Raw genomic sequence first — 18,444 nt, forward strand, 5'->3', positions numbered from 1 at the left:
CAAAAAAAGAATTCCATAAGGTTAGATGTATTCTATCCCATAGAACACATGCCATGACATAACGCCATGACCAAGCATATTTATGTGAGCCAAGTCCGGAACTCCCCATGCTATTGTCGTAAAAGTCGAATATCGTATGCCGTTGCGTCGTGAATCATTTCAAAGACGATGCGAGCCGAAACAAGGATCGATACCAGAGGTCTCATCCACGGAGGTGATAGGAAACCCAAGGCCCGAGGCACCATGTCGAAATTAGGTATTCAAGAAATCAGCAGCCATCAGGAGCTCCAGGCACAACTCCGGCGGAATATCCATGTCCGGCACATTGACCTGGTCCTTGTGCTTTTCATTGTAGCAAAGGTATTCGCAGATCTTTTCGACAATGACGCCACTGTAGAGAAACAACTTCGTTAGCAATATGCACCAAAAGAGAACGCAGAATACAACCGCGGGACGTACGAGAAGTCTTTCAACACAAATTTACCGTCGCGACCCTCGGGGAAATTGGCTGTGGGTAGTTAGTACAACCCATACAGCAATAGATCTCGAGTCCACGTACTCGAAGAAAGCGGGATGCGTAAGGTCTCTGAGACATAAGCTGTGCTGCGAGGGATAATAAATTCAAATCCGTCATCTGAGACTATAGTCACAAACTCCGAATCTGTGGGTTGCGCCATGATAAAGCTCGCGTATTCGCGTAGTTGTAGGAAGTTGATCACTGTGGAGCGAAAGAGCCTTCTTGAGGTTGGCGTGTTGGTCCGTGCTGAAGCTGCCCCAGTGACGCACCCGATCCTCCCGATATCGCGTTTTGTCTGGAATTAAGGACAAAGTGAACAATATGAGCAGTTTGAGAGTTCCTCCAATTCGCTTGCGAGTGCCAATCCTATCTATTCAAACCTCATCAAGGTCGATCAATATACGCAATGTCGGCTACGTCAACAGCCAGGTATCAAGTTATTCTCCGAGATATACAAAGCGATCATACTCGTCTCAGCCGAATGGAAACAACCACATTTCATTCCAGCCTGGAAACCGACTTGCCGGCCGGAAATGCATGATCACCGGTGGGACATCCGGCATCGGCTTCGCTATTGCCGAACGGTTTCTACAAGAAGGCGCATCGACCATAGTCCTCGTCGGCCGGTCCCAAAAACGCCTAGAGGAAGCTGCCACAAAACTCAAGTCTCCCGCAGTTACACTACCAGAACTTGGTGCAAGCAATGATGAAATCGCAACTCGCGCCCCAGAAGAAGACAACCAGCAAAGCACGCAGGGAAATATCCGTCTACTTGTCGGAGACGTCTCAAATGCCGGATCATGGATGCGGGAACTCGAAAAGGAAATGGTAGGCTACCTCATCTATCTCGACAAATACTCCCTCCTAACCATCATCCAGGTAAATGTGGACATTCTAGTCAACGCAGCGGGAATTTCGATATCAAACATCCTGCCAAGATCGGAGCTGGAAGATATCTCCACAATCCTACGTACTAATCTCGAAGGCGCAATTCTCACTTCACGCGCGTTAATGCGTGCCTCTATCCGCAGCCGGATCCGGAATCGGAGTGGTCCAGCTGCGGGGACCAAACCCCCGTCGAAATGCATCATTAACGTTTCTTCTTTACTCGCGCTCAAAGGTGGAACTGGCGCAGTTCCATACGCTGCTTCCAAGGCTGGCCTTCTCGGTCTAACACGGTCATTGGCTGTTGAAGCATCAGCTTCGATGAAAGATATTGTGATTCGGTCAAATGCCATTGTGCCGGGGTATATTGAAACACCTATGGTTGCAGGTATGTTGGTTTAGGCATTCTGTACTTGTTCATGCGTTAGTTAGCTGATCTCGATACTAGACTTCACACCCGGGGAAACGAGCAGGCTGAAGGACCTCATTCCTCTTCATCGATTTGGAGATCCTCGCGAGATTGCTGATGCAGCTGTGTTCTTGGCGCAGAATGAATATGCCAACAACTGTGTGCTCAATCTCGATGGCGGATTGAGTGCGGTTTGATTCGATTCAAGTGAAATATGTAATACCAATGAAACAAGTGTATTTGTAAAGAACCCGATGTCTACACGTATAAACTGAATGTTTGCTATGATGCAATCTCCTATATGCCATGATCCCCAGGCGGCTGTAACAAATATATCATCCACAATCAAACCAGTCGATCCACCATTGATCTTAACAAATGCGATGTCAACCGTAGAACTTCCCGTTGCAGAGACCAAAATGACAAATTCGGGATCGAAGTTAGAGTATTATACGGACTTGGTTGGTGCCATCTCAGTTGTTGGTAGCTGAGCCATCAAAATAATACCTACTGCTTGCCAGACAAAGTGGAAGAAGTGCGAGATATTGTGGGCGGATAGTCCTTTTTAGGGTCACCGCTCTCTTGGCCAGGCAGAACTATGCTTGTAACATCTATAGCCTTGTCACGAACGTATTGTAATCAGCTTGTAATGTTACATCGAGCCCCCTAGAACTATTTGGTACATAGATCTGGAAATCTGGCAAGTGCCACTTTCCCTTATTCTTCCCACATGCAACACATACTGTCATGTATCGGTGTACGCCCGCTACATTAGCCATCACATAGAAGGCTGTGCTTACGCTCTAGAGAGCTAATCCTGGTAGGGCAGGATGTTCACTTTTCTCTTTGGATCTTGTTGCATGCGGCGCGTCTCATTCGTGTATTCGTTGCCACTCTGGGATCTACTATGGCTTAGGACGATCCAAGGATCGTGATACTTTAGAATGAGCCCAAACCACGTGAGTAATCAATCGAACATGAAACGGGGAACATACCTCAGCCTACGTGCCGACCCCGAGCTACTATACCAGCCCCTTCGCCGCACAGTCTACCCCGAGCCTATCTCTGTCCTTTGTACTCGAGAATAGTGTCATCTTGTGTAACCTTGGTACCATGCCAATGATCAGCAGATAGATAATATATATATGCGCAGCAACTCACCGCAGATATTACTCCAACTCTAGCTGGATTTGATCTATAGAAATCTTCAAACTCTGAGGCATTTCCCCAATAAGCCTTTACATAATAAACTTTTGCTGTGCGACATGTATCGCCAATACTACATTATGTAGGCAATGACTAGCGTTACGTATGTATGTACTAGTGGTAGATCACCATTCACACATTCGTTGCTGACCTTTAGGCTTGGCTGGATCTTTCTTCAAGGTGGCCAGTTCTTGAAGTGACCTTAACTCTATACTCCGTGACTAGATATTATCCTCTGAAGCTACGGAGTAGACAAAGTAGTAAATCCCATTTTAAATCAAAGTATGTTGATCCTTATACTCGTCACCTTGCATCTGCGATTGCAGTAACTTTTCCACGGTGTGCAATTTAATTCCTTCTTGTATAAAGAGCGTCGATGTACCCAGCCAGGAGTTCGGCTCAGCTCGCAGTGGGTCGACCTGTAGATGTGGAGTATCGATCTGACATGGAAGTTCTTAGATCAGCGATACACTCCACAGGGCACTAATAGCGCCAAAATTGGTGTTGTGTCTTGATTCCTATGCCGTAGATTTTAGAAATATTGATTGTGGGTCTTATCCGCATTCTAAGCATAAGGAATGAGTTACGTCGAACTCGAAAATTAAATTAATCTAAGACACTGTACGGAGTAGTCTTGTTTAGCTTGATGAGCAGTGTGGGGTATGTATTGCCCCTTGCTACTGCATGCAGCGGTGGTACAAAAGGTATTTGTTCATAACAGTTCTCCTTTCTAATGTCTAACATTCTAATATGATTGTTATAACTACATCCTCTGAGTTGATATCAATCAACCCCTACTGAATCCTTCAGCTGTCGTCTTCTAGGAAGGTTCAATCTGACCATATATATAAACTTTCTAACAATCATATCCCATTCATAGCGAGAATAGACAAACACACGATTATACGAGTAAAGCCGCACTAAATATTAAGCCTATCACCAACTAGCACGTAAGGCAGAAAGAACCTACGCTTAGCAACCATGCAATTCTCTCTATTCCTCTCCGTTGTATTTACAACCGCTGTGGTCGCTCAGTCTCCTATTGTACGTCACTCTGCATCGGTGAGAAAAGAAACGGGTGGGCGTCTAACCTCTCTCGAATAGGCTATTGTCTATGTTGATCCCCAATCCTCTAGGCCATCTCAGAAAATTCTTTCTACAGAACAATATGTTCCTATCGATCCTAACACTATGCCCCCAGAGGTAGGGTCTATTCGGGTAGCGTCAGGTGTCCAGTGTACAACCTACTTTGACCCTGGTTGCCAGAATCCCAACCAGCACCTCTCGGGTACCCAATCTAACATCCCGGGCCCGCCCGATGCACAGTCTATACTTTGCTCGCAGGCTCACTGAGTGTAGGGCCTAAGTAATAAAAGAAGCGGGCAGAGTGTGGGTGGTTATATCGAGATATGCAGTGGTAACTTACCACGCGCAAGAATTCGGTCATGCTTCTATCCCTTTTCCTTACGTGCCCTTGAGTAAATCTTGTAGTAGATAGAGAAGTAATCGACGTGCATGAACTGATCCGTAGCCAATTGGCTTGTCTATTCTATGCCATCTCTTGGTCGATTTACGCAACAATTGGCCATTGCCGGATAAGGCCATGGTCAAGAAAATCAAGACAGACTGGACGGAGACCTTACAGGGATTTCGGCCGGAACCAATATCGCTGTTGTACGATAGTAGGTCTTGCATATTGCCACAGATATATGCTAGACGTCTGTCTGCTGGTTTCGTGTAAATTACGCCACTAATGGTACTAGAGTCGTATCATAGATTACATAGACTATTATAGAAAGCAGTCTCCCTCAAAGTACCCACGAAAACATCCAATCGGAGCTCGCATATTTAGGATTTATTTTTCGGGAATCAAGTCAAAAGAGCATAAGGTCAAACTGAATTCGAAAACTACTGTACACTTGGGAAGAATGATGGAAAATAGCAATCAAGGACTAGTTCCTCAATTCCCGCAGGATTCAATCTAAACGCGAGCTTAATGCTTTAATCAGGCTGTGTTGTTATTCCCAGGCCATATTCTAGTAATCTATCAACCCGGAAAAGCGCCATTTAGCAGTTGAGATACAAATGTCCCATAATGCATTATCATGTCCATATCCAAAGCATGCCCGTCAACCTGGGATTATGAACCCCTCTGCTTGACTGAAATCAGGTTCGCCTTTATGCCATATGATACAGAAAAATTTGAAGGGAATGGGTAGTAAGCAAAAGGAAAAAGGGGAATACCGAGAGTATGAAAAGAATGCTATCAAGATAAACAACTGTGATAGCTGCTAGTAATACCTTGAGATGTCACGTGAAATTATGTTTGTAACATTCAATCGTCGATCATGATGGCACCTCCCTCATCATCGTTGGCATCGTCAAGAACGATAGCTTCAATGCCATTCGAGTCAGGAACGGATGCACTGGCGAACCGTTTAGCATCGTGGCTGCTTAGCTCCACCTCGTCACTTGAGCCCTCACGCTTGCGCTTCCCAGTCACAGTCGGATCATCGGTAGAAGGCTGCACAGGCTGCTCGGGCTTCGCCTGTTCGGGCTTCAGGGGTATTTCAACCAACTTCTGCAGTGTTGCGGGCTTGGAGTCCTTGGAAGATGGCTCGTTTCTGCAAGTCAATCAGTCAATATTGCGCAGTGTTATTGAAAAGACGGCGCTTACCTTGCAATGATCACCAACTCAAGATTGACTCGCGTATCTGGCTCATTCTCATCGAGGATCGTGACAATGCTCTCATTCTTGATGCCTAGGTCAGACAACCTTTTTACCAGGTTGTCGGTGAAGTCGGCGTCGTAGATCAGTTGATTGCCAAAAGCAACAGCAACCTCTTCGCCATAACCCAGCTCCATCTGAAGAACGTCCTGGATGAGGTGTTCAAGAGTTGCTAGCTCGGGGTCAATTTTAACCCGAGCCACTGCGGGGGAACAGACAGCGCAATCGGGGTTTGGGGGGTTTAATGAGTCTGAGTTGATCACACGAGCACCGGATCTCTCGAGGAAAACCTTTTAGAGAAACAGCCTGTTAGCTTCAGTACTAGTGAGCACCTTTGCTCAATTCTTACCATTTTAGTATGCATTAGGTCGTTTTGAAACACCTTCAATGACTGAAGAACACATAGTCCAGCCGTCATGGCATTGGTGGTTGCAATGGCAGGAATGATATTGCCCGCCATCTCTGTAGAAGCTTTGTCAATAATGATCGACTTAGCATGTGCACACTTATTTGATGAACTCACGCTTGACATCGAATTTGGATTTGAGTTCGACTTGGAAAGTAGCAGCTCGGAGATTAGCTGCTGCGGTAACGAAGTCCAAAGTGTCCACATCATCTTTATCGAATGTTAGGATCGGGGAATCTTGGTCTGAGACGTTCTTTTCTTGAAGTTGCTTCAGACGATGGGTCAACCGTTTCAAGCTGTAGCGTGTTAGTTTGTCGAACATATGCCGTCGGCGACCAACAATTCTTACCTGTCCCTGAACACACTGAAATTCTCTCCCAATGTCCACACTTTCTGGTCCTGCGTGGAGATCGTCGAGGCAATCGAAGCGGATTCTTCTTGGAGTCGAGCAAAGTCAAGAGGTTCTGGTAGCTCCCTTTCCTTCCACATTTCCTTCATGCCTTGCAATCGCATTATGTCCCTTCGGAAAACTTTATCAAAGACCTTCTGGTGGGCTTCCTCGGTGCCAATAGATTGTCGCAACTCTTTGAGCTCGAGTGCTTCCTTGCGTAGGTCTGCAATTTCATTTGCTGGCCGGGTGTCAGTTCCAGCGCCGAGTTATAGATAAAATTGAACCAACCGTTATCAGGATTTTCTGTATTGTCCACCTCTGGTGCCTCATCTTCGCTATCGCCGAAAAGTTCCCTACTCAAAGGTGAGCATCCGAAACAGAAATGTTAGGAACTCGATCTTACGGCAAGAGGAAGCTCTTCGCCCAAACAATGCAATGAATCGGCTGGCTTGGGTTGCTTCGGATCGTACACACGGGGAACGACTTGGGGGTTTCTTTCGGTGTGCAATCATAGCACTCGGTTTGCGACTAGTAGAATGCGCAGTTAATATATGCCCAATTTGCAGAGCTAGACGTCGCTTTGGGGGAATACCTTCTGAATGACTTGAACCTGGCCATTGAAGCCAGTAGTTCCACTTTCGATCAAGGGTACATTGGCCGTAAGGCACATCTTGTTCACATGACGTCTCGCGGCGATGTTGTCTAGCGCATTAAACACGACGTTGAAGGACCCGAACCACGAGACGTTGAACTGGGTGTCCATAATGTTCGCATGGTAGGCCTCGAGCTTTGCGTCAGACCGGAACTTTTGCGCAACTTCCTTGGCAACCTAGATAAAAGCATCCACATCTCAGTATTCCATATCTACTATCGTTGAGCCGCCCACACAATGCGAATGCGCGGCGCTTGAGTCGGGGAGGATCGCAAGGGAGCGGCGCAAGTGCGCGGGGTGGGTCGGCTTGACGTACTAAGGCCTTTGATTTCTTAATATGCTCATGTCGAAATAGGAACTGACGATTGAGATTGCTCAAATCAATGGTATCGAGGTCGATGATGTGGATTTCGCCGAACCCGGTGAGGACGAGGTTTTTCAGTAGCTCGCAGCCGATGCCGCCTGCGCCGACAAGCAGAACGCGTGACTATACGTGATGAGAGAGCTGTCAGAATATATTTTCAGGCCAGCGTCACCTGGACGCCAGGATTACGCGCCAGCGGTGCTGTACTTACCTCTTTGAGGGAGCGGGTGAGGTCCACCCCGAGGGAGCGCTTTAGGGAGCTATCCCGCATGGCGGGCAGTAGATGATGATCGCGATCAAGTAGGGTTGTAGTGTTGTAATGGTTGGATGGTGTAGTGATGTGGTGATGGAGCGGTGTGTGTGTTCTAGAGATAAATTGCCAAGGGGGAAAAGGTCAAAAGAAGGGAGCAAGTGGAAGAAGTGCTGAGCCGGAAACAGTGACCGTTGTCGATGACGGCACTTGCTAGGAGCCTCACACGTGGGTTTCCACTTACTTTCACTCTACACCTTTGATTTAATTCTTTTTTTCCCTCTCTTGTGAATAGATGAATAGACGAATACAATGTATGATGTAGAATGTAATTGATGTTGTTTGATGATATTTTCTATAAGTGACAATCTTTGTATTCCACCAATGTATATATGTATGTAGGGCGCATATACTCCGATCGCCATCTTTTTGGAAAAGAAATGAACTTGAATTTGATCCCAAAATAAATGGTGCCTGTTTCAGGGTCATGACGATGCTATCCATATATTCTTCTGATCAGGTACCAGGTAGGCCAGCCCGCAGACCCTGTGTTACTATAAGCTAAACTGCAACATACAGACCTCTCTTGTTCTTATAGCAAATACCGCTAGACACAAGTCAATATCACAGGCCTATACCACCATGGCGTATATCTAAAAGCTTTCCAGATACATTATGGGCATACCAACATCGGTATCGTATCTGCTTACATAACCGGTGACTCTATCCAGAGACCATCGGATCAAAATCTCGGTGTGGCGAGAAAAAAAAAAGAGAAAAAAAAAACACGGATCGTTCAAAGGGTTGGTCGTGTTTAAGTATTTTTATACACGTTTTCTTATTCTAGCCTCAAAAGGATCCCAATATCCAGGTGGGGTGGGATATCTGCCGGGACTAGCTACTCACCGCAGGAATCCTTTCGATATCAAAGGAGATACCCCTGACTCCATATCTTCCCATTTGTTTTCAATCAAGATCAAACACGAATATCATGCCATCATTAGACCCAATTCCGGCCCAGCGAAATGATCAGGTCGAGGCCAATTCCGACGATGAAGCCGATCCTGAGTTGGTAGAGCTTCTTCGCCAGCATTTCGGACTGGGCGAAAGACCAAAGGATGCCCCACCAGAGACCAAAGTGCTTGAGGGGGCTCAGTATGTCTTTGACAATGCCATTGATATCGCAGTCAGCCTTGCTCACACCAAAGGTGCTGCTGAAACTATATGGCGTATGATGCAGAAGAAAGAGTATTCTACGCACACCTGGTCGGAGCACGAATTACACCCACAGACCAAAGATGAGAGCACAGTCGATTTCATCTTTACAATGGACTTGTTGAACTTTAGTTTCTGGTCTGAAGAGGAAGAAGAGCCAAAACGTTTCTGCATTGAATATCGTGGCAAGCTGTGGACTGGTTATTGGAGTCTGGTTGCTGCGCTACAAAGAGCTCTTGATGAAGGTCAGTCCCGTTAAATGAAATGAACCTCTGGCATGACGAGTGCTTACTCCAACTTCAGATATTCCAATCACAACCCCCGACTTCTGGGTGGATGAAGAGAGGTGCACGGAGGAGCTACTCAAACATGTATTCCGATCTGCAACAGATGGGGAGATTCCTATGTTCAAAGAGCGAGTGCAGTGCCTACGTGAAGCAGGCGAGGTCCTTTGCGAGGTATTATCCCTCACTACCCTGGCTATACGAGTTATACTAACCGGGTATAGGAATTCGGCGGTAGCTTCGTCAACTGCATCGACAGCGCCAATCTCTCCGCCGCAGGACTGGTCAATATATTGACAGAGAGCTTTGCCTGCTTTCGTGACGAGACCATCTTCCACGGAAAGAGAGTCCGACTGTACAAACGTGCTCAGATTCTAGTTGCCGATCTCTGGGCCTGTTTCAATGGCGAAGACTTTGGTGAATTCCACGACATTGACAAGATCACCATGTTTGCAGGTACGATTCTTGCAAGCCTCACCATTCCCTGAAACCCCTTCTAACACTCTATCCTAGATTACCGCATTCCGCAGATGCTACACCAGTTGAACTGTCTTCGCTACGCACCTAAATTGGAAAACCATATCCGTGACCTGAAGCCCATCGAGCCAGGTTCAAACTGGGAGATCGAGCTTCGTGGAACGAGTATCTGGTGTGTTGAGTTGATCAAACGAGAGATCGAAAAACAACACCCCGAGGTCAAAATGAACCGCCAAAACCCCCCTTCAAAGAGTATTTCAGACGGCAGTGAGAACCCCGAAACCGAGAACTCGGATGAGTCTGGTGATCAATTGAAGATTGTGGAAAAACCGCGAAAGACATATGGCATCAATGCGATTCTCATCGACTTCTTTTTGTACGACACGATGAAGAATCTAGAGGCAGAGAAAAATGAGACCATTCCTCATCACCGGACGAGGAGCATTTGGTACTGAGAATGAGTGGTCATTGGGTTTGGCGCCATTGACGGCGCATGGAGTTGGGTTACCACAATATTGACTTGGGACATTGGGTTGCTCTGGAGAAAAAGGAGCATACAAGCAAAACATAGACATGGCAAAGCCGATTTCTTTGCTTATCGAGGATGAATATAGAAATTACGTGTTGATTCATATCTTGGGGTATCAATTGAACTAGTAGGCTGCGTCCCCTTTGGAATAATCTCTCGTCGCATAACGATTAAGCAGCTGCACCTCCGATGCGAGCGATGATATCTGCTTTCCAACTCACATAATCCTCTTGACGATCGTCACTCAGCCAGTCAATTCGATCCTGCATCATCGTTCCCAGGCCAGGCAAAAGACCGCCCCGTGGAACATGATCTGACTGCGATGCACGAGTCCCACTCCCAGCCGCAGAACGTTTAGGCGGCCTAACACCCCTAAGTGTCGCATCCTCTTCGTCCAGGTCTTGGTAGGACCTGCCCTCCTCATCTTCACCATAGAGCTGTCCAGCATAGGGGATATTCTCGAACCATTCCTGGCCGCTGGCCCACCCTTGCTCCATGATAAGAGTGATCCATTGGTCAACATCATCACGATGTCTCCGGTCATTAGCCTTCAGCCCAAGGCTGTTCAATGCCGTCTGGCGCATTTCAATAAAAGTCTTCTTGTCCATCTTCTGCGCTTCGATATCCGCCTCTGCATCTGGCCCGGGGTTACGCCGACGGGCAAGTACGAGGAAGTATACAGCCACAGCCATGGCGTAGACCAGTTCTTTGAAATCATCGTCCTTATCAGAGCCATTGATAGAAACAATAGGCTCCAGGAAATCCAAGCTCTCTCGGTCCCATCCCGGTTCGTCGTTGGACATGCTCGACGTAAGATAGAGGACAGACGACACGCCAGAAAAGATATGCGGAGGCAAGGTCCTCGAGATTGGAGGCCTAGACCAGGTGTTTGTGCGCGGGGCAGGTGTCGAGAGAATCTTGCATACAGTCCGAATGGCTGTCATTACCCAAGCCGGGGCATCTGGAATGATGGTTGACCCATGGATATCCTTCGTTCGGGGGACTGTGGCCTTTCTTGCTGTTTTCGAGGGACTCTCGAGCCTGTTTGCCGTGCTCATACTTCGTTTTAAGGGTGTTGACTTTGAAGGTGTATTTTGTAGCCCTCGTGGTGTTGGTGCTACTGCCTTGGAAGCGGTGTTCCTGGCTGCCGTACCCTTCGTTGGTGTGGTCTGCGTTGAACTGGCGCGTGATGGTGTGCCTGGAACCGATCCGCTTGCTGAGGGTTTTAGGCCAGTGGAGCTTGATGTGAGAGATCGGTCGAGGTATGAATAAAGCTTTTTGTATACGCGCGGAGGACATGGCGCATGTCCGAGCAGCGGAGGAAGTTTAAGAGCTCGGGTCAACCTATAGAAGTCAGGCGTAAGTAATCAGCATCTTAGAATCAAACCAGCCATAGAGAGACTTCATTCGGGACATGTAGCACACCTTCTGCAAGCGATTTCGGCGCAGGCATATGGTCGAGCGATTTCCTCTTCGGGCTTCAGACTGCTCGAGAAGCTTCGGGACTGTGCCACTAGTGACATTGCATAGCTGAGTAGTTCTTGTGGGAGGTCATTGGCGTGAGTCGGCACCAATATGCTCAACGCCTGTTCCACCGGTCGATTGTTCATTGTTCTTGAGATGTGGATCAAGTCGGCTTTGCTCGAGGAAGGGGCGAAGTAGGATATGGCCGTACTCAGGCAAGACAGGAACAGTTGAGAACGCAAAAAGCAAAAGGTAGCTTCCGAGAGCCTTCCGGTGTATCTAATTTTCAAATTGAGCCAACTGTGTCTGAATTGAAGGGATCGGGCTGACGACCAAACATCTGCAATTGCCTGGCGCATCGATAAGAAAATATGACTAAGCACGCTATCGGGTTCGGGGTCGTGGTCTCGATGCCGCATCTGGTCCTCTTGCAGTTCAGTATTACCTCACAGAATCCCCCTCAATATGTCTGTTACAGTAAGTTCACATATGAATCATACTTCGGACTCTTCTGAAACTTTTCTCTCTATGGCGTGATGCTAATTACGGTTTCAACAGTTACATACCACTCAAGGCGACCTCAAGGTCGAGCTTTTCTGCGAAGCAGTACCCCAAACCGCAGAGAACTTCCTAGCCCTCTGCGCATGTGGCGCATACAACAACACGCCATTTCACCGCCTCATCGCAGGATTCATGGTCCAGGGCGGAGACATCTCTCTCGGCCCCGCCGCGCATCAAACAAGTACGAAACCAATGCTCGATTTCGAGATCCCGAAAGGCGGCACATCTATCTATCACCCGGCAGCAATGAACCAAGAAATCCATCTCCCGTCGTTGCGACACAACGCACGGGGTATTCTCTCAATGGCATCTCGTCCGGTGAAGGACAGGACGGCCCCTGGCTCTCAGGGCGCAACGGGCGCAACGATCAACGGGAGCCAATTCTTCATTACGTTCGTGCCGGCACCCCATCTTGACGGCGCCAGTACTGTGTTTGGGAAAGTGTTGAATTTGACCGCCCAGGACGAAGGCGGTGATGTTATTGCCAAGCTCGAGAAGGCGAATGTCAAGGTCGACAAGAAGGGGAAAGTTTCTCAACCCAAGGAGGGTGATAGTTTTGAAGCATTCAAAATCAATAACGTTACTATCCACGCGAACCCATTTGCGACGTGAATTTTTGACACTCGAATTATCTCATGAATGCTGGATGATACCCCAGGATCGAGCTGCGAGAGCCACGCTCAGGATGAACACAGCTATTAGCTTAAGCTGAACGACACCTGAAATCCTATCATGTGAAGCCCAAAACCACTCTCTCCCCAGTCATCCGAGTCCGGCTGCCTACCGACGTCTCTCTGCTGGCTTTATCGATCTATGTTACCAGCACCATTATGTGGCACCATGAAATACGGCACACTCTGTTAGAATTACTCCTAGAAAGTGGGCCAAGAAGATGGATGGGTGGACACATTTTGTCTGATGATCAACACTTGCTGGCAAACGCTGGGCGCCACTAGATCTACTGGAGGGATCAAAAGAACGCAGAGAGGCGGAAAGGGAAAATATATCAAGGTATCGAGCATATCCAACAGTGTCAATTATCACCATAACTCCTAAATTAGATCACGAGATCCGAAAGAATATCTAAGTACAAGACAACTAATTATTCCTATTTATAACCCTCACATTCCATCCAATTGTGCCCAACCCTCTCCAAGACGAAATAAATCCTGCAAAATTTTAATCTGCAGTTCTACCTTTGTCTGATCTGACTGCGCCGCATAGTTCAAGAATGACAGAGCTGAACATGACATCAAGAACCGAATGGTTTGGAGGTTGGCTGGTGCCGCTGCATTTCCAAGATACGCCTCCACAAAATCGGTTGTGCTCTCTTGCATCTCCTGTCGCGTGAGACCATACTGCTCGCCCGTTCGTCGCAGCATATGCACGAAATGGCCTAGGTCTCGCTCCGGTACCCCAACCGGCTCACCATTCTCGTCCAGAGAACAGTGTAGCGTCGTCGTGTCGATCATAGTGACATGCCCTGTCGCACGGTCATAGAAGAAATTTCCAGGATGGGCATCCCCGTGCACAACAGTGGTGCGCGGACGATTAGCAATATCACGCTTGCAGTCGGCAATAAGGTGATTCATTTTCGCGGGGAGCTGATCCACTTCGAGTCCCGCGCAACGAATAATGTCTTTGTACACCAATGCCTGCTGGACTCGTTTCGTTGCCGCGGTAAAATACCACTCGAGGTACTCTGTGCCTGGTCGCCCTTCGACGCCATGAGTGTGTAATGTGGCTAAGGTACGCGCGACTGCCTGTACGCCAGCAGTGAAGATGGATAGCATCTCTCTTCTCGCAGGTCCCGGCGGTAGGCGGCCGATCTGCATCATGAGCTGGTAAAGGGATACCCCGGGGGCAACTTGATACGTGACCACACCAGCTGGCTTGGTATCCCACGTCATCCGCCCAACGGCCAACGGGGCGGCAGTCTTGATGTCACCCTTGGTCTGCAAGAGAAGCCATTCAAGACTCGACAGCTCCTCCGTGATCCCGTTGTCCAAGCCGTGGACGAACAGTTTAATTACAGCAACCACACGACCTTTAGATGAGTCATTGGATGCCAACGATGTCTTTCCGTTGGCAAGTTCCTCGTTGGCATGAGCAAAGAAAATGATAGCACCAGAAAAGCCACTCGGGTGAGTGGGATCCAGACTCCGCAAGTTGACAGGAGATCCCACGGCAGAAGAGACATGCTCTTCTAGCGCCGAAATAGTCGGAGCTATTTCTGGAAGATTTTGCATGAGATCGTCGGCCTGTTTCAAGTTCGGCTTTCCACAGCGATTTCGTGTCCGAGCGGCTCGACGCATTGACGATACCACGCCCATCCCAAGTGATGGATGAGGCCATGATGAATATGCCGGTGCAACACTGCCGTGAGCCATCTGCACTGTATCTCCCTCGCCCTCCATCGCGGAGCGAAGCAGGGCTTTAGCGGCGTGTTTCCACGAATAACCTCGCATGATTCGTTGTAGAGAGCGAGCGTGCCGTCTCGTTTGCTCCGGGTAGCATCTCACCTGGTCGATCCGATAAGCCCAAACGGCTACGCGCTGGCTTGTCGGTGAAGGCGCAATTCCATATGTGCTCTCATCCATCACCACACAAGCCTGACCAAGGTCTGGCGGAATGCGACTGCGATCAAGCGCAAACTGGCCCGCACCACTTTCCTGCGTCACTAGAATGGGAACGCCGAGTCCGGCAACTTCGGTGAAGATCATCCCGAATCCCTCGTGCATTGATGGCATAATCACCAGGTCCGCGTTACAGTAGAACTGTGAGACCACATTAGGATCATCAGAGAAAGGGTGCAACGTGACAAGGTCTGGCATGCCTATCATCTCGTCGACGACCTGCTGCCAGCGCTCCACGTCTTCTGCCGGGAGTCCCAGTACGTCCAGAGAGATATCGTTACCAGATAGTGCGATCTTACGCACAGCGTACACAGCGTCATCTAAACCTTTGGCGGGATCGTCTGCTCGACCAGCGAGGAGGACCCGAAAGTGGTCGTTCGGCTCTCGCTGCTGCGTGCAAGCATCACCCGTGCGCACGCCTGGAACTAGTTCATGGAAGCGAGGACCCATCATGTTGGCTCGTGGCCGATTGCATTGGCCCATCCACTCGCGTTCACGCGCTTCAGTTGTTAGTACAGGCCCAACCCCAACGGCCAAATCTGCTTTAGGGAGAATCCTCTCGTCGAGCATTGCCAGCCGAGCGGCTTCAACATAGCCTAGCTCGCGTGTTTTTCCGTACCACTTCCACGCGACATCGGACTTGCGCAGCGCACTAGTGTGTGTGATGAGCGCGAGCTTGGCTGTGGGATACCATCGTTCGCGGATCAAGGAAGCTGCGGTACTAGAGTATCGCGAGTGGCCAATGACGAGGTTGAATGGGGATGCATGCTGGTTGTCTGGCATTGGCAAACTATAATCTCCTGGCTGATGTACCTTCGCCACATGGTAGAGCAAGGCACTTGGATCGTCTCCTCTAGAGGGAATGCAGACCACTTTAGCCCGACCATGCCCCGATGATGCCATTTTGACTTCATTATCAGGTTGCACCATGAACAGAGTGACTGATGTGTTGGGAATTTCCGCCATGGCTTTGACTAGCTCTTGGTTTAACAGAGGCAGACCTCCTTTACCTGGCCCGCTGGCATTGGCAACGACGAGCACTCTCCATGGCTGGATCCTTTCCGGTGAGATACTGACAAGACGTTCCCATTCAAATTTGATCTTTTCGCCGAGTTGCACAGCCTTATGTTCGTCGCGCGATGTACCTTGCTTGTCCACAGCAGACCATAATCGAGATAGTTGCGTGCGTGTTTTGAACAACCGGGCAAGCCCTTCATTGATAGGTATACCATTCGCCTGGTACGCTTTCCAAAACTCCGCCTGAACCTGGCCAATATCAGCTTCACTCATTCCGAGATCCCCGGCATACTTCCGCAGGCGCTCGTGAAACCCAGCCGCATCCATTTCTGCCGGTCCAATAGGCTGGCCGCTCGCATCCATGGAACGAGCCAGTCCCCCGTAGTCGATCATGGTGGTTCCTTGGATGGGGTCCCAGAAGAAATTTCCCGGCGAGGCATCACCATGTAGTAGTGACGCTACACCTTCTTCCTGCGAGTAATCAATCGCCCGGTCGACCAATGATGCCAGCTGATGTATTTTATCGGATCCGATAGCGCGTTCATACTGCCCTCGCGATGGGCCCTGGATCTCTTCGACCCAACTTTGCAACTTGTTGCGCAGCCTGTCGACGACAGATTCGCTGGCGCTGCTCCATTCAGCATTTTCCCGATGCAGCTTGGCCAGTGTCAATGCTACTCCTTGGACGGCGGAAATCAAGTCAGTCATCAATCCATTGAATTGACGGTCCAAAAGCTCAGCGGTGGGGGTATTTGGTGATGAAACTTGGTGTGATTTATGATTGATTGGAATCCCATGGAGCGCGCCACGAATAATATCATTCATCATTTCCCTTGTTTCGTGGGGACAAGGTTGGCTTGCGATCAGTCGGAGGGTGGAGATCCGACCAATGTCACGGATAATTGTGTTGATTGCCTTACCTGCTGCGAGCTGGTAGACAATCACTCCCATAGGCTCTGCGGTGTTCTCGTCCCGCGTCCTTCCCACTCCAAGGGGCCGAGCAGCAGAAGGGGGATCGGAAAGAGATAGCAACCTCCGATATGCGACGAGTTCTTCGAAAAAGTCTTCATGACATGCTGGTGGATATACTTTTGTGACGGCGACAGTCTTTTCTGGGTGGCTACTGTTCCGAACAAAGTAGATGGAACAGCCGGATTGGCCTTCTGCCCCGGATGCTTGAAGACGGTGGAGCTCGACGGAGTGACCGAGGACGGATTCAACTATTGCGGTGACAGAGCCGGTCTCAGGTAATGCGGTTAATGTGAAGTTGCCGTCATCTTCTTTTCGAATGGTGAGCTTGTCGAGGGTAGTTGGCAAGACGCCCTCCTCCAGTCTAGCGCACTCCAAGGCGGTCATTCTATTGGTTTCAACGGAAGGACAGAACACAAAAAGAATTGAGGATACGAATATATTATTCAGTTTCATTCCACTGTAGTCGGCAAAAACGGTTCTCGAAGCTCAAGCTCAAAATACGCGGATCAAACAACGACGATCCACATAGCACCAGGATCTTTCCTCAGCCGTGCCACCTTATGCAACATCCGGTGGATCTCGGTGTTACCAGGTCGATCTACAACAGAAAGGATATGCTGGCTGAATCGTGCTCTCACGGCTGGATGGAGAGCGTCGCATAGTTAGCGTTCTACTACCCCGTACTCCGTATGGTAATACACATTAAGCCACCGACGTGTCTAGCTCTTTTGTGGCTGAATCGATAGGTTCAAGCGGGCAATTCCATTTCTCTATAATCCCAGTGTGGGCTAGATGTGTCTTAATCAAGGGCTGAGTGGCTGAAGATGCGATGGGCGTAAGGAGCTACATATCAGACATCAGGTCCTTGGGTGTGACGTTATTAGAAGCCCAGATCATCAATTTACAAGGATGAATAACTAAACAGCAGGTAACTAGGGAGTATCAAGTACGTAATACGCAGCTCCTATTAGTATAGTGACAGTATCAAATCAACGTCAATCCAGCTAGCCACAAAAGCGACGCCAGGACATTTTAGCACCCACATAGTCAGTGAACTGTCCATAAGCAAGCCATTGTGCCTACTCCCATGGCAACCTCATATCATACTTTGGTCAATAGCGGTCGGCATATAAGTTACTATCGTATTGCTGCTGAAAAGCTATGGAGTTGAGCGAGGGCAAATCGGATGAAGTGCCCGGGCATGAACCACTCGCCGATATGGTTAGAGCCAAAAGGTCGACCCACCCAAAACCATGGTTCTTCCCGCGGCGGCTTCCCGAACTTTAACCTTAGGAATTATGTACCTGGTAGGAACATACCCGTGGACACTTCAAATCGTATGGATCAATCCTCCTTCCAAATTTTGTATTGCGCAAATAGAAGAATGGTAGGCTATGGGATCTGAACCACGATAAATGTCCACCATTTGGGGTAATTTATCACGCGAGCTGCTCCTTGCATAGTCATTGCAAATTTGACCC

The 18,444-nt window shown here is 48.7% G+C and overlaps 8 protein-coding genes across 8 annotated transcripts; 4 read left to right on the forward strand and 4 right to left on the reverse strand.

The window, feature by feature from the left end:
* Window positions 1–252: 252 nt before the first annotated feature.
* On the reverse strand, window positions 253–677 carry N7455_009516 (elongin C; the record flags this gene model as incomplete). The annotated part of the gene is made up of 3 exons (XM_040954580.1): window positions 253–391; window positions 460–508; window positions 560–677. The coding sequence occupies 3 exons, from the start codon at window positions 675–677 to the stop codon at window positions 253–255; spliced, it is 306 nt and encodes a 101-aa protein (XP_040814951.1).
* A 161-nt stretch (window positions 678–838) lies between these two features.
* Window positions 839–2,008, forward strand: N7455_009517 (SDR family NAD(P)-dependent oxidoreductase; the record flags this gene model as incomplete). Its single annotated transcript, XM_065606224.1, has 3 exons — window positions 839–1,345; window positions 1,397–1,790; window positions 1,851–2,008. The coding sequence occupies 3 exons, from the start codon at window positions 839–841 to the stop codon at window positions 2,006–2,008; spliced, it is 1,059 nt and encodes a 352-aa protein (XP_065460187.1).
* A 1,990-nt stretch (window positions 2,009–3,998) lies between these two features.
* N7455_009518 (uncharacterized protein) lies at window positions 3,999–4,370 on the forward strand (the record flags this gene model as incomplete). Its single annotated transcript, XM_040954780.2, has 2 exons — window positions 3,999–4,061; window positions 4,122–4,370. The coding sequence occupies 2 exons, from the start codon at window positions 3,999–4,001 to the stop codon at window positions 4,368–4,370; spliced, it is 312 nt and encodes a 103-aa protein (XP_040814925.2).
* A 652-nt stretch (window positions 4,371–5,022) lies between these two features.
* N7455_009519 (E1 ubiquitin-activating protein ubaB) lies at window positions 5,023–8,233 on the reverse strand (the record flags this gene model as incomplete). Its single annotated transcript, XM_040954685.2, has 12 exons — window positions 5,023–5,641; window positions 5,695–6,035; window positions 6,095–6,207; window positions 6,269–6,447; window positions 6,501–6,780; window positions 6,831–6,895; window positions 6,946–7,070; window positions 7,135–7,371; window positions 7,511–7,681; window positions 7,770–7,923; window positions 8,001–8,059; window positions 8,222–8,233. 12 exons carry the CDS (start codon window positions 8,231–8,233, stop codon window positions 5,353–5,355), a joined length of 2,025 nt encoding a protein of 674 aa, XP_040814865.2. The 3' UTR covers window positions 5,023–5,352.
* A 566-nt stretch (window positions 8,234–8,799) lies between these two features.
* N7455_009520 (queuosine 5'-phosphate N-glycosylase/hydrolase) lies at window positions 8,800–10,239 on the forward strand (the record flags this gene model as incomplete). Its single annotated transcript, XM_040954753.2, has 4 exons — window positions 8,800–9,268; window positions 9,327–9,481; window positions 9,532–9,763; window positions 9,821–10,239. The coding sequence occupies 4 exons, from the start codon at window positions 8,800–8,802 to the stop codon at window positions 10,237–10,239; spliced, it is 1,275 nt and encodes a 424-aa protein (XP_040814883.1).
* Window positions 10,240–10,483: 244 nt separating this feature from the next.
* On the reverse strand, window positions 10,484–11,923 carry N7455_009521 (uncharacterized protein; the record flags this gene model as incomplete). Its single annotated transcript, XM_040954552.2, has 2 exons — window positions 10,484–11,657; window positions 11,739–11,923. 2 exons carry the CDS (start codon window positions 11,921–11,923, stop codon window positions 10,484–10,486), a joined length of 1,359 nt encoding a protein of 452 aa, XP_040814801.2.
* Window positions 11,924–12,242: 319 nt separating this feature from the next.
* On the forward strand, window positions 12,243–12,950 carry cyp5 (uncharacterized protein; the record flags this gene model as incomplete). Its single annotated transcript, XM_040954629.2, has 2 exons — window positions 12,243–12,254; window positions 12,336–12,950. 2 exons carry the CDS (start codon window positions 12,243–12,245, stop codon window positions 12,948–12,950), a joined length of 627 nt encoding a protein of 208 aa, XP_040814806.2.
* A 509-nt stretch (window positions 12,951–13,459) lies between these two features.
* Window positions 13,460–17,347, reverse strand: N7455_009523 (uncharacterized protein; the record flags this gene model as incomplete). Its single annotated transcript, XM_040954667.2, has 1 exon — window positions 13,460–17,347. One exon carries the CDS (start codon window positions 17,345–17,347, stop codon window positions 13,460–13,462), a length of 3,888 nt encoding a protein of 1,295 aa, XP_040814782.2.
* Between the last annotated feature and the right edge of the window lie 1,097 nt (window positions 17,348–18,444).

This window comes from Penicillium solitum (assembly GCF_028829755.1).
Source record: "Penicillium solitum strain IBT 25940 chromosome Unknown utg000008l_segment0_segment0, whole genome shotgun sequence".
In the NCBI taxonomy this organism is placed as follows: Eukaryota; Fungi; Ascomycota; class Eurotiomycetes; order Eurotiales; family Aspergillaceae; genus Penicillium; species Penicillium solitum.